General features: G+C 36.9%; 1 protein-coding gene and 1 long non-coding RNA gene across 2 annotated transcripts; both read left to right on the top strand.

Moving 5' to 3' along the window:
• The first annotated feature begins 2870 nt into the window (after positions 1–2870).
• LOC120077987 (uncharacterized) lies at positions 2871–3236 on the top strand. The gene has a single exon (XM_039032141.1). The coding sequence runs from the start codon at positions 2871–2873 to the stop codon at positions 3234–3236; it is 366 nt and encodes a 121-aa protein (XP_038888069.1).
• Positions 3237–3611: 375 nt separating this feature from the next.
• Positions 3612–11270, top strand: LOC150038569 (uncharacterized). Its single transcript, XR_016526597.1, has 2 exons — positions 3612–4129; positions 9599–11270. It is a non-coding gene; the product is annotated as an uncharacterized LOC150038569 (long non-coding RNA).
• Positions 11271–15633: the final 4363 nt, after the last annotated feature.

The raw sequence follows: 15633 nt of genomic DNA, 5'->3' as shown, positions 1-15633 counted from the left end.
ACATGAAACAAGGGTTTATGACTATAGAGGATATGAGGAGGAATTTGATAGACTATCTTACTTTGCCTCTAATCTAGTGTCTATAGAGATAAAAAGGGCTGAGAGGTTTGCTAAGGGACTTCGGGATGGGGTGTGAGGTATTATGTAGGCTCTAGAGCTGACTACACATGTTACAGCGTTCTGCATTGTAGTGCGAGTAGGTTGCGTATCAGGGGAAGAGTTCTTGAGATCTTTGGCGGGGGAGCCCACTCCGGGCCAGAAAAAAGGGCTGATCACAGAGCTTCAGAGCCTCCAAAGAATAGCCTAAATATAGACAAACCACCATGGCACTTTAGGCAGCAAGCTTTCTAAGATAGTAAAGGCTTAGAGGGATACGCTTGTATACAAATCATGTGGAAAGCATCATTGGGGGCGTTGTTTAATTGGCACAGGCACATATTTTAGATGTAAATAGGTGGGGTATACAACTGATCGATGCCTTTGGTTTCAGACTGGGGGTGGTCAATCCTCAAGTACACCTAATGGGAGTTCGAGTAAAGAACAATAATAGGGTTGAGTATATGCTACAACTTGGCCAGAGGCCGAGAAATCAGGCACGGTAGTGATAGGTATACTCCTAATCCTGGGACACCATGCATTGGTACTATTTAATAATGACTCTTCTCATTCGTTTATACCACCAGCATTTGTGAAGATGTTAGAGTTAGAGCCTTTAAATTATGTTTTATCTGTTTCTACTCTATCTGGAGAAATTATGATAGCTAATAAAAAGATAAAAGCATGTTAGATTGAAATAGCAAATCATGTATTAGCTGTGACTTTGATAGTCTTGGACATGCAAGATTTTGATGTTATATTTGACATGGATTGGTTGGCTTCCAATCATACTAGTATAGACTGATTCCTTAAGAAGGTGATTTTATCACCCTACGGAAGCTAGCTTTAATTTTAAAGGGGCTAAGACTGTGATCTTGTCCAAGGTAATATCGGATATGAAAGCCAATAAGTTGCTTAATCAAGGAACTTTGAGTATTTTAGCCAGTATGGTTGACACTAAAGAAAGCTAAGGTTGCCCTGACCTCAGAGCTAATGGTAAGGGACTGTCTGGATGTTTTTCATGAGGATCTTCTTGGCATGTCGCAGTATCGGGAGATAGAATTTGTTATTGAGTTTGAGTTAGGTACTGCTCCCATATCGAAGGCTCCATATAGAATGGCCCCAGCAAAGCTAAAGTTGCTCAAGATTTAATTGCAAGAATTACTCGATAAGGGTTTCTTTTAGCCAAGCAACCTTGGGAAGCACAGATGTTGTTTATGAGGAAGAAGGATGGGTCGTTACGCTTATGCATTGATTATAGAGAGTTGAACAAGGTGACCATCAAGAATAAGTCCCCCTCCTCAAGATTGATAACTTGTTCGACCAGTTACAGAGGCTACAATTTTCTCCAAGATCGATCTACGTTCAGATTGTTGGAGTAGGCATGCAATTAGTAGAAGCAAATAAAATCAAGCACTCTAATTCATCAGATTTTAGCAACTAAGCAAGCATGCTCCTAAACTAGAATAGGGTTTTGAAGATATTGCTGGAGTTAGCATGCAATCAGCTAAAGCAAACAGAATCATTAAACAATCTAATTCAATCAATTTTTGCATCTAAGCAAGCATGTTCATAAACTAAAGTTAGGGTTTGAAAATATACCTTTGAGGAACTCTCTTCAACTTCAAATTCAGCTCGAATTTCCATAGCAATTTTTTGTAGACCACTACTTGATCTTCCCTACTATTCTCTAGGACCTTAGATTGGATTGTGCGATCCAAGATGAGTAAGAATTTTTAAAGGAATCAAGGAAAAAATCAATTTTGCTGTAGTATGTGAAGGAGAACTTTTCTTCTACAATCTTTCAGCATGCCATCCCTTTTCTCAGCAAACCACACTTGTTTTTGTTCAAAAACTGCATGTAATTAGATTGTATGGAAGAATTTCACCAAACCAACTTTTGGATTAAGTGGGAATTGAGTGTCTCAGGTGGGTTAAACCCACTAAGTTCAAAATTTCCAATTTCTTTAATTTAAAATCAATTTCTTAAAATTGGAATCCAATTTTCAATTTAATGGATTTTAAACAAAATAAATAATTTGAAATCAAATTTCAAAAATTGGAAAAATTTGTAAAATTAATTTTAACCAAAATTAATTCCAACAATTAATTTTTAATAAAATTAATTCCATATAATTAATTAAACTATTTAGCTAATTAAATTAATTTAATATCAAATATTAAATTAATTAAACATCAATTCTATAACCATGAATCTTTATTCATGTCATTAATATTTTAATCTAATTTAAATATTATTCCGTTCTCTAGTTTTTTGTAATTATGTCATATATAATTACTAACTCTCTTAATTTAAATTTACTCATCACGCTATTCTAAGGTTTAATCCACTAAAGCCCAGTAGTTGCACTCCCCTCATTGTAGATATATTTGTATCCACTCGATATAACAAAATCAGTAAATCAACTCTTCAAAGGTTATTCGTAATAATGACTGGGTCAATAGTTGTTTTACCCCCGAGATTACATCTGCATTTGATGGAGTTTGCTTATAATAATAGTTATCAGACTAGTATTGGTATGTTGCCATTTCAAGCCCTGTATGGGAAGAACTGCAGGTCTCCAGTTTGTTGGGGGTGAGGTGGAGGAGCGAAGACTACCGAGACTAGAGCTAGTGTCGACTACGAATGAGGTAGTACAGAAGATTAGAGCATGCATGTAAAAAACTCAGAGTAGGCAGAAAATTATGCCAATTTTAGGCTTAAAGACTTGGAGTTTGAAGTGGGTGTTAAGGTATTCTTGAAAGTGGCACCAATGAAAGGTGTTCTAAGGGTTGGTAGGAAGGCAAAGCTAAGTCCACATTGTATTGGGCCATTTGAGGTTTTGGAGCGAATTGTCCATGTGGCTTACAGGTTAGCGTTGCAACCGTCTCTTTCTATAGTTTGTAATGTCTTTCATTTCTCGATGTTGAGAAAGTATGTGACAGATTCATCTCTTGTGGTAGATTTCGAGCCCTTACAGTTGAATAACAACTTACGTTACGAAGAGAAGCCTATACAAATTCTTGCAAGAGAAGTGAAAGTTTTACACAACAGGGATATAGCACTAATAAAGATGTTATGGCAAAATCACCAATTCGAGGAGGCAACATGGGAACAAGAGGATGAGATGAGAACATAGTGGTTAGAGCTCTTTCAAGATTAGAACTTTCAAGGACGAAAGTTCTTTAAGGAGGGTAGAATGTAACAACTCAAATTTTTAGGAAAATTTTATTTAATTTTCTTGAATTATATTGTGAAGTTGAGACAAATTGAGTTAGTGTGTGTAAATAATTTGACATTAAATTAATGCGACAACGAATTAGGGGTTGTTTTAAATTAATTGAAGGATTTGGAAAGATTGGGTTTTATTTGGAATTTAAAAAGGAAGAATATATATATATATATATATATATATATTTAATTAAATCTAATTACGATTTGGATTTAGAGGTTTTATTTATATATACACACATATTAGGGTACATAATTAATTGTTAAAAGGAAACAGGGAAAAAAAAGGAGATAAGAAAAAAAAATGCTCTCTCTCTTTCTCTTCCGCATATGCTTCTCCCTCTCTATCGTGTTCGAGGTGAAGCGCTGCGAGTCTCTCATGCAAACTCTCCATGTTTGCCTCACGCCGCCTGAAGTCGCTATCCTCGTTCGACGTTCATCAACCACTGTTCCGGATTAAGCAGTCATCATTTCTGCTCCTCGTCAACGCTGCCACTGCCAGTCGCTGCACGCGACGCGCCTATCTCCCTCTCTCTTGCGACTTCGTGCAAAGGCAACCATCGTCGCCTCATTCCTTCACTGTTTCAGATCAGATGACGCCACTAGTGGATCTAGTTTTGTCAGAGTCCAACCATTTTTCCGCGCCAGTCCCGACGTCTAGTCGGTCCACGCGTGCCATCAGCTTCGTCGTCAGCCTCCCTAGATCATCAGAAACTCAGATTTGAAGGTTGGATTTTTTTTTTCTTGGAGGAGGAATTAGCACATTGTCCAGCAAGTTTGAGTTCGTTTTCGAGACTTTTGGTAAGGTTCTTGAGGTATTTTAATGTTTCAAGGCCCCTTATGTTACTTAAGTATGCGGTAAATTTGGATTTGCAACCTTTGGTTCTTATTTTGGCATAGGATTGAAAGAGTTACTGGGTTGAGGTGTAATTGGACCAAATCACACTTTGATATGTGGTCAGAGATACTTGGACAAAATTTGGATTGGATATTAAACCTTAAATGATTAGTTTAAATGTTGATTTATGTTATAGAGTTGGATTCAGGATTTAAAGGTTTAAAAGAGATTAGTTGTTTGGATAAAATTTATTTACACATGTTATCGAGGTAAGTGATTTACTACCGATTCACCTTCGGACCCCAGGTTGAAAGATGAGATTGTGAAGGCATTGAAAGCACTATTGTGATAGTATAATTTGCCATGATTGATTGATGTATGGACTATTCAGCCTGTACTTGGAACTCATGAGTTATGTTACCATAATGATGATAATATGTTATGGCTTGAGATAAAATTTGACATTGTATGTTGCATGTTAGACCGATGGTGTCTATTAGCACCCTTATTGGACTATGTACATCCCCTCTGTAAGTTTTGACATCCTTATGTGATTGCCACCTTGATATTATAACTCTTCGGAATCACTTCTGACGAAAGTGGGTCTTTGGGTTCGCCCCTTATCCCTATGCCTATGCCTATGTTCGGGATGCACACCTTTGTCTCGATAGGGCGGCTAACATGTACACCTAGTGGTCCCAGTAGTCAGTCACTTACTGGATATTTTTATACTCTCTCTTTTATCCACATTTTTTCAGGTAAATGAAAGGACAAAACGATGAATGACAAGAAGAATCCGTGACCGAACCTTTGGCACTTGCCAAACACTTCCGCCTATGTTTTATTTTTCTCATGTTTTCATGTTTAGTTTAGAAGTTGAACATTTAAATCTCTGATTGATTTATTCAAATATTTATTTATTTTGTTTTTTAATTGATTATAGGGGTACCCCGAACAAGGAAATTATATTCTTTGGGATTTTATATTAGAAATTCATTTTATGAAACTTTGTTGGATTTAGACAGATTTTGCTAAAAAGTCATTTGATTTTTATGCATACTTGTAGTAATGTTCCTTTACCCACTTAGAGCGTCAGGTCGTTACACTAAGTATCTCCACATCAAAAAGAGATCAACCTTCAACATCCACTTTTGACCGTCTCAAAATGTCAAGCGAATAACATGAAAGAAAGATGAAAACCTTAAAGACAATACCATTTTGTGAAATAAATAAGTAGGAGAAGATTCATAGTCTACTCCTTCATGCATGAAGAGGAAGTTGTCAATCACACAAATACAAAAGGTTCCATGACGATGAAGCCAAAACTCATCATATTGATGAATCCTACAAATGAAGAAGATGAACGAAGCCATGATGAAATAAGAGCTTCTAATGCTTAATGCTTAAATGTAGAAGCTCCTTATCACAAGAGCCTAAACTGCATGGTGCTTCTAGCCTGCATGAGCTTAAAAGGTGAATGGTAAAAAAAAAAAAAAAAGAAAAAAAATCTTTCGATTGAACTACGTTATGACTTGATCCCTATTCATTAAAAAGGGTACGACAACCTTTAAGTTCAATTTAGTAAAAAAGAAAAAAAAAAAAAAAAAAAACCAAAACTTCTTTAAACTCAACCTCAAAAGCTTCAATGTCGCATCTTCAAAAGCAATAATTGAGGATATGACGATGCTTTCTCAAGTGTAAGTGCAGAGGATTCACCAATACTCTGTTCCATTTGTAAAGTTGGATGTATTGCTCTTCTTCATGTCCAATGTCTAATGTGGCACTCCACTCCATCTCCAAAGTCTGATGTGGTGTCCGCTCCACTTCATCCAAAGAATCAGCTTCGCCATATCTGCGAGATCAAGTTCGGTTCACTTGGCTCCTCTTCATATATGAAATCAAGTTTGATCTACCTAGCTTTGCCTCATATGCGAGATCAAGTCCGATCGACCTGGCTTCGTTTCATACGTGAGATCAAGTCTGGTTTTCCTAGTTCCACCTCATATGTGGGATGAACTCCGGTCCACCTGGTTCCATCTAATCTGGGAGATCAACTTCAGTCTTTCTGGCTCGTTCTCATCTTCATGGTTCGATGGTTGTGTTATTGCTTTTCCACTCCAAGTTCGAGTATTGCATTGCTACTTTTCCATCTCCAAGTTTGATGGTTTCGTTGTTGCTTCTCCATCCCCAAGTTCGAGGGTTTCACTGCTTCTTTATTTCCAAGTTTGAGGTGCATCGCTGCTTTTACGTATCCAAATTCGAGGGTTGTACTATTGCTTCTCCATCTACAAGGTCGATGGTTGCATTGCTTCTTGTTCCATCTCCAAGTTTGCTGATTGCACGCATTAACGCTTGAAAAGTAGAACGCAACGCACTGGCATACATATATGCTACATATTTGCAACATGTCTGCTACATATTTATTACATGTTTGTTCCATATCTACAATGTTTCTGCTTCATATCTGTGACGTGTCTGCTACACATCTGTAACATGTTTGCTACATATATGCAACACATGTTGGCACCTATCATGGAATGTGGGACGAATTAACCTAGTGCCAATCTATTCCCTGATGTGCTGTATAATCTCTATTAAAGTTGATGGAGTAATTTCACAATAGAGGGAGGGACCAGCGTGTCACACCCTAAGTTGGTGCATGGGCACATAGCAAGAAATGTTGGACGCATTGATGTCTGCCAACATACGTTCCAATGTACCTTATAGCCACCATAGATTGATGCAATAACTTCACAGCAGAGAGAGGATCAATGTGTCATACCCTAAGTTGGCACACAGACGCATGGCAAGGAATGCGAGACGTATTAATGTCAGCTAACATACACCTCAACATCTCTCATAGCCACTATAGATTTGATGCAGTAACTTCATAACAAAGGAAGGACCAATATGTCACACCCTAAGTTGATGCAGGGTGCTTGGCAAGAAATGCAGGGCACATTGACATATACCAACATATGCCTTAACATCCCTCATAGCCACCATTAGAATTGATGCAATGACTTTACAACAGAAAGAGGACCAGTGTGTCACACCCTAAATTGGCACATGAATGCATGGTAAGGAACGCATGATGCATTGACGTTTGCCAACATATGCCCCAACGTGCCTATAACTTCCGTTAGAGTTAATAAAAGATGGCATCTACGTGCTAAACATGCTTGAAAAAAGGGAGCAAATTTTGTAAAGATATGTAGAAGTCGGCTAGATAAGAAAACCTTACACACTTGAAGTGAAAGTTATTAGCTTTTGACCCCTAAAGAAAAAAAGAACAATGGGGACAAGTTAGTAAGATTTTAACTTGGAAAGACCGTCAATCAAGATTCACGATCCATGAATAAAAAATTTGATTGAGTTTTATTCTCTGGCAGAAAATAAAATCTCTGCAGACGATGAAGGTGAAGGCCTAAATATGTGTTGCAACCAACAAAACATGAAGATGATTAGCGACAACAACACAAAAATAATTTCTAATGCAGAGTGATAGCTTTAAAAAAAAGCTAGTATTCCTAGCTTAATTCAGGCTCGTTATCGGATTTTATGTTTTTATTTCCTTATTTAGTTGGGTATTGAGCCACTAAGAGGTAGAATTGGCGATTTGATTGGGGTTAATTTGATGCAAATTGGAATTGATTTAAGCATCTGAGCTTCAAAAGAGTCAAAAAGGCCAAAATGCCCCGCTTTAGAGTCGCAACGCTCACCTTATACGAAGCGCCAATGGTTGCCTGATGCTTCAAGGCAAAAGGCTCATGTGTAGGGGAGCATTGCAACACTACTCCTAGCACCGCAACGCTCCAGGTTGGCAGCAACGCCAGCGTTGCAACATTTCCCTAACTCTCGTGGCCTTTTTTTTTTGTCGAGCGTTGCAACACTGGACGCTGCGGTGATTTCTATAGATACTTCTCTTCGTCTTTAGGTCAAAATATGCTGAATTTTAGGGGTCGAATTAATGGAGGCCGAAGTGAACCTTCATTCTTCTTCCTTTACCTTTTGAATTTAGTGTCTTTAGGTTTGTTTTTCTTTTTGTTTTGGTTTTTAATCGACAGATTGAATGTATATCTTGGATTTGTTTATGAATTAAGAGGTAACTCTTATCTAGTTTCATTGAGCAAGAGCCATATGTTTAATTTCTTAAAGGATTTATAGTTAATTTAACTGAATTGTTGTGAACTCTTTGGGATAAATTGATTGAATCTTAATGGAATTTTTATAAATTGATCTGACAAATTAGTTTATTGAAATTCTTCTTTGCAAAATTGTCATGGCCTATGTATATATTGATTGATTTAGTTGTGCATATAAGGATCGCATGTGTTAAGTCTAGACATCTTCTGACCAAATGCATGTATGCCCTAATATAATCTTTTCCAAATAAATCATGCTATAAGATATAGCTTTCCAGGCTTGTAGTATGTCTCAACAATTAAACACTTTCGTAATGAAATTCAATTGATGAAATCAATTTTTATGTCGATTAAAAGGTAGAGTTGTAGATTGAATTAAAGTTAATTTGGTTTAATATCGAATTTGACTAATTGGGCTATTAGATTTTCTAATAGGTTAAGGGGTTGACAGATTCAGTGCAATTCATTGATCCTTAATGAAAGAAATTACATAGGAAACTTTCTCTTGCTTTAGAAATTAGGTAGACTCCTATTCTAGAATACATTTATCCTTTTATTTTAATTTTGCACATGTTATCTCTTCCACACAACCCCTCCCCCCTCCCCCTATTTACTACTCTAACTTTAGAAAAATAATTTAATGAAACAAATCGTGCTTCCCTTCTGATCGACTCGGACTTACAACTACTGTTATGTTTCAATAGTGATAGGAGTAGTTCGGTATATACAAATTTTCTTTTGATCAAGTTTGAAGCTTATTAACAACGTAAGTTTTGGGCCGGCAAAAATGGTGTCGTTGCCGGAGAAGCCATTGAGGTTTGGTCAGTTAAATTTTTAGTTAGAGTATTCTTTTGCTTTTGATTTATTTTCCTTTTTGCGTCAGTGTTTTAAGCATGGACAAATATCATCAACAAGGATGGGAACAACAGAGTGAAGCATCTCGACTTAGTGACGAGGTTCGTGACCTCCGAGGTCAACTTGTTGAGTTAACCTCTTTGGTTAGTCTGTTGGTTGTAGGTAACCCTCAGCAGGTGCAAGCATATGAAAAATACCAAATTTGACCGGTCTAGTTCTCTTCAAAATATGCAGAGCCTTGTAGCCTTACCGGGCTATATCGACTCATCCAAGAATGGACTAGAGAAATACGAGAATATCTTTGTTTTTTGATAGGGGACAGGTCACGTCGAGCAATCGACATTAAAAATTTGCCCTTCCTGGAGGGTGCCAGATGAAAAAATTTACTTCATTCTTTATTTGTTTTCTGAATTAGGTTTCTTTTTGTTTTAGTTTTGTAGGGATGACCTAGAAGAGAAGAGCATCTTTTTTAGAGGCGAGCTTATTACCACCACCAGGGGAGGTTTTCTGTTCTCTTGCCTTTATTCTTTTTTAGCTTACTTGAGATATATTGGGGACAATGTATTATTTTAAGTTGGGGGTGGGATACCCATTGGGATTGTATTTATTTTATCTTGGGGTCCTTAAGCGTTATGCTCGGACAATGCTTGTGTGCTTTAATTGCTTTGCCAGCTTGTTTTCTCTATTATCACCATGATAGTTTATGACGCACTCTTCCTGTAATAAAATTTGCATGAAAGAATATTAGGAAAGCATGATCATGATTTTAGCCCAATTTTGAAAAAAAATTCTTATCTATCATACATCTTCAAGTTATTGTTTTGTGAAATTCCTTACATGCTTAGAATTGGGTTATCTGGTTTATACTTCTGTTGTCACCCCTAAAGGTCCACCTTTGACTTAGGAGTAACTACGCTTGGTTTAGAGCAAAACTAGACAAAGTGAATTGTGTTATCAATAAGCCGACATGCCTGCCAAAAAAATGTGTGTGTGTGCATAGATAAAGGTGAAAAGTACTACCTCTGTCGTGTCTAGTTAGGGCCCGTGAGAAAAAAAGTAGATAGGTTCTTGGTAGTGGGGTATGAAAGCTAGCCCTCAAGGTAAAATAAATTGCCTTTTTATTTTGTGTGTGTGTGTTTAGGCACCCTTGTCTTAGTGTTGCCCTCTTTCTTACAAATGTTGTATGTCTGAGATCGATAATCGAACCAGAGGAAGGAAAAATAGGATGAGGACCTTTTAAAACTTTTTCGAGTCATCCAAGCTTAACTAGCAAGATTTTAAGCTCACTCATGCATGCATAGATTAAGAACCATTCTTAAACTTGTACTTCATTGATTAATCATAATTGAATTTCGTTCTTGATTACAATTTTCATTCAAATTAACTATTGAGAACAAAGTAACAACCTTGCAAATTAAGCTAGTATATCTTTAATTATTTTTTATTCTATGTGATTGTGTGTTCCTACCTTGCTCGAGAGGATTAAGAATTAAGTTCGGGGTGTTTGATAGCTCTCCAAAAGAGCTAGTATTCCTAGCTTAGTTCGGGCTCGTTATCGAATTTTACGTGTTTATTTCCCTATTTTGTAGGTACTAAGTAACCAAGAGGTAGAATTGGCGATTTGAAGCTTATCGGGTTAATTTGAAGCAAATTGGAGTTGATTTGAGCATTTGGGCTTCAAAGGAATCAAAAAGACCAAAATGCCCCTGCTTCAGCGTCGCAACGCTCACTTTATACGAAGCCAATACTCGTCTGACGTTGTAAGGTAGTAGCCTAATGTGCAGGAGAGTGTTTCACGCTCTGAGCTGGTAGCAACGCTAGTGTTGCAACATTTCCCTAACATTCATGGCCTTTTTTTATCGAGTGTTGCAACACTGTGATGATTTCAATAAATACTTCCCTTCGTCTTTATGACAAAATATGCTAAATTTTGGGGGTTGAATTGATGGACGCTGAAGTTAACCTTCATTCTTCTTCCTTCCCTGTTAGAATCTAGTGTCTTTAGGTTTGTTTTTCTTTTTGTTTTGGGTTATAATTGACAGATTGGATGTGTATGTAAGATTTTTCTATGAATTATGAGGTAACTTCTATCTCATTTCTCTGAGCGAGATCCATATGCTTAATTTATTGAAGGATTTTTAGTTAATTTAATGAATTGTTGTGAACTCTTTGGAATGATTTAATCGAATCTTAATGGAATTTTTATAACTTGATCTGACAAATTAGTTTAATGAAATTCTTGATTGCAAAATCGTCATAGCCTACGCATATATTGATTGATTTAGTTGTGCAAATTAGGATCGCATGTGTAAAGTCTAAACTTTTTCTGACCAAATGCATGTATGCCCTAATATAATATTTTCCAAATAAATTATGCTATAAGATATGGCTTTTCAGGCTTGTAGTATCTGTCAACAATTGAATCCTTTTGTAATGCAATTCAATTTTTATGTCGATAAGAAAGAAGAGTTGTAAATTGAATTAGGGGTAATTTGGTTTAATATCGAATTTGGCTAACTGGGCTATTAGATTTTCTAGTAGTTTGAACAGATTTAGTATAATTCATTGATGCTTAATGAAAGAAATTGCACAAGAAACTCTCTCTTGCTCTATAAATTAGATAGACTCCTATTGTAGATTATATTTACACTTTTATTTTAATTTCACACTCTTATCTTCCACATAACCCCCCCCCCCTCCCATTTACCGCTCTAGTTAGAAAAGTAATTGAACGAAACAAATCACTATTCCTTGGAGATCGACTCGGACTTACCACTGTTGCTACGTTTCAAAAGTGATAATTGTAGTTCGATATATATAAATTTTCTTTTGATCAAGTTTGAAGCTTATTAACGATGTAAGTTTCAAGACGGTCACAAAGGTTAAAAAAAAAAGAAGAAGATAAACTTCACCAAATTATGGTTGGCGACAATAGTGAAAAGAAGAAAAAAGAAAAGGAGGATGGCGTTGCCAAATTTATAGAGATTTGATTAAAGCTCAAATCTTAAATTGAGAGAATATAGTTAGATTTGGATAAAATTATGAAATAAAATATGAATCACAATAATGTCACAAGATAGGAAATATTTCATAGACAAGGGTAAAACAATAGGAAGAGAGACAAGAGAGAAGGAACACAAAAAATTGTTAACCGAGTTCGGTGTAACTACACCAATATCTAGAAGGCTCTTCGCCTAAGTGAAAAGAAATCCACTAGTATATAATTTAGTTTTACAACATACATTTCAACTAAAATTACATAAAATCGGCTTACACATAACTGAAATACTAGTGAACAAATTAGGCTCCCCCTAACACAAGTACTACTCTAAATGAGTCTGTAGATTTAGGCTCACTGTACATCTCTTATCACAATAATGACCTCACCGTCTCCCCACCTACCAAATGAATAACCTCACATAAAACCATCGTTCTTCTTCACGAAGATAGCCCATCGTACAATATCAAAATCTTTATGCACAAACCTTTTTGGAAGAAAAACTCTGATCAAGGAAAAAGACAGCTTGCCCTAAAAACACCTAAACCAACCAATAAATACAAACCATACAAGGAAAAGAGACCAATATTGGTGGCAAGAATAAAGGAAAAGATCTCGCCAATAAATCTGTCACTAATAAGGAAAGAATAAGATGTTTTTATGGAAAACAACCAAAGAACTGAATAGAAATGAGAAAAACCAAACATGTCATTGAGAGGCAACACAAATTATAGTCAGGGCAACAACAAATACATCACAACCCAAACGAAACAAAGTAAACAACCCATTTAGAACAAACACCAAAATAACCACACAACAATTGAAATAGACCAAGCAAAATCCACTAAACAACATAATCACATCCATTTCCCCCCTTTTGCCAAGAAGAAAATCAATAAGTAAAAGGTGGTTGAGAAGAAAAGGCAACATTAGAGCACGAAGAGACACATTGAGATGATGAACTAATGCATCAATTTTAGCCCTTCCATTAGTCAAATCAGGCATAAAGTGGTCAGAGAGCGAGACTCAGCATACAAGATGTGTAAAATGCTAGTGCCCAGCTCAGTAGGAATCAATAGACAACCTTCAGAAACCTGGAGATCCTCTAGAAAAGGAATGTCAGGGGCCTTAGGAGGACGAATGTTGTGCAGAATGTCAAGAGCATGAGCCCCCTAAAAAAATCTTGTAGCTAAGATTAAGAAGTTTAAGAGCGAGGCCATGAACATCATTCAAGGCAACAATATTTGGGCACTGAGACAGGAGAAGACTAAAGAAATGCCCCGAAAGATTGATTGGCAACTTGATTGCAAAAGAGTCAACATGCGTAAGAAGCTAGTTATACACAAATACTCCAAAATTAAAAGTAGACATAGTACCAATTTGATACAAAAGACTAGCCAAAGAAGGAGAGTGACTGGAACCATATGTTGAAGGCACCAATTGCAATGCCTATGATACAGAATAGCATATTTCACATTGAGAATAGAAGCAGATAACTGACTAGACTCAAGCCACTTAGAACGAGTGCCACCAATAAGCTCAACAACGAGTCCTCAATGGAAGGATGGGAATAACCTAAAGGAGGAGACTCATCATGCCCAAGATAAGCGTTAATAGTGGCAGGAGAAATGGAGAGGCATTTATCACGAGTGTGAACCTTTTGATAGTTTGGGCTACTTGATCATTAAACTTAGAGGGAAGATTGACAATAAGCTCTCTTAGTCACTGAGGATAAAAGGGACCAAGGTCCACAACAAACTTATGAATTCTAGTATGTTTAAGAATCCATAATTTCCAAACACGAATTGGTTCAGTCAGAAAGAGTTTTCTCATCAACAATACGACATTGCACCACATATTTCCAACATTGAACATTATCCTCGCTATGGATGGATATCCCATCAATAGGAATAGCTGGGACATTGGATGAATTTTCAACGACAAATCCTAGTGCGAGGCTTATTCCTAATAATAGTTACATCATCTTCACTACTGGACTCTGAGAGTTAAATAGACGAATCCTAGATAGAATCAGTGCTTTGTTGCAGAGAGGGAGTGCTTTTGGACCGAGTATCGATGGATGGGCCACACTCAGTAGAAGCAAACACAAAAGGTCGTTTCTTCATCTTCCCTAATTAAGAAAGAGGAATATTGTCAGAAGAAGAAATAGAGTCTGTCATACCGAGGAACTATAACCAAAACCAAAACTAGAACTACCACCATTAGACTCCACAGAGGAAGAGAAGGCACACCATGATTATAACACGAGTAGAGGGACCCACGAGAGGAGACCTCGGAGGACTATTCGCTAGAGGAACAATAGACTCTCCCAGGTTAGGCAAAATGTTAGTTGCATCATGAACAACATTGGACTCCTTTTCATCAGCAGCAGACAAATTTTTAGGAACACTTTCAGACGTAAATGGAGGATTAGTAATTGCCTTATCAACAACCTCATAAATCTTAGAGGGATCAGGCAAAGACGTATCTGGCAACAAACCTCTAATCACAAACTTCTCTAACATAAGGTTTGCATCAATCTCAGTAGAAGAACCCAAAGTAGTCTGAACACTAAGAGGGCCCTCAGTGGGTAAAGTATCCTCTTGAGACATATCCAAATCAACGGAGAAGGGGGGAACAAGAGGAGTATTCTTGAAAGTAGGCTCACCAACAACAGGCACTGAGGCAGACCCCTTAAGGACATCTGAAATAGACAGCGGAGGGTCAGTAGTAGGCAAATGAGAAGAAACATAATTTATCTTTGGAACATTAGTATGAATATTTTCCACTGTTAACCCATCCTACAAAACCATGGTGAGAGGACGAACTTTGAGAAGCTCCGATTCACTGGAACCACCTGCAAAAAGGATTGGGCAACTGGTACATCATCAGAACCCTCATTAGGATTTTAGAAGAACAAACAAAGGACGAAGCTCCACATAAGAACGTTTGGAGGACGGATCTTCAACAACAATATGAGGATTGTCAGCCCCAAACAGAGAAACATCGGGACTAACGTGTTGTTTCTGATTTGCCTTATGCTTCATTCTGACCATTATCTTACCAGAGGTCTAAGCACCGATTCAGGTATTAACCATAGATATCTGCACAACTTGAAATTGCATATTCTGTTATAAAATTGCATAATGAATACTTTAACTTTAGGTAGAGACATAAAGAGGATCAAGTTATAGTTTATAGCCTAAAATATCTATAAGTATATGGATGAGATTGGATACCTCGTCCCGAGGACACTATAAATGTGGCCAAGTTTGTATAATGATACAAACTATGTGATCCAGAAATCGTTCATGTAGAGACATGAGAGTGGGGGCATCCTATGCAAAAGACTTTTGCATAAGACTGGACCACGAAACAATCACTTTTCTTTATAATGACTGTTTACTGTTAAAACTGACTGTTTAAATTCGATGACTTAGGGGTAAATCGATCTTAATAATGAGCTAAC

Source organism: Benincasa hispida, chromosome 1 (assembly GCF_027475165.1).
Source record: "Benincasa hispida cultivar pf3 chromosome 1, pf3_genome.v1.1, whole genome shotgun sequence".
Classification (NCBI taxonomy): domain Eukaryota; kingdom Viridiplantae; phylum Streptophyta; class Magnoliopsida; order Cucurbitales; family Cucurbitaceae; genus Benincasa; species Benincasa hispida.
This window is presented reverse-complemented; position numbering and strand designations above follow the sequence as displayed.

Coding starts and splice junctions, on each gene's coding strand:
- LOC120077987 (XM_039032141.1), top strand. CDS start 2,871: ATGAAAGGTGTTCTAAGGGTTGGTAGGAAGGCAAAGCTAAGTCCACAT.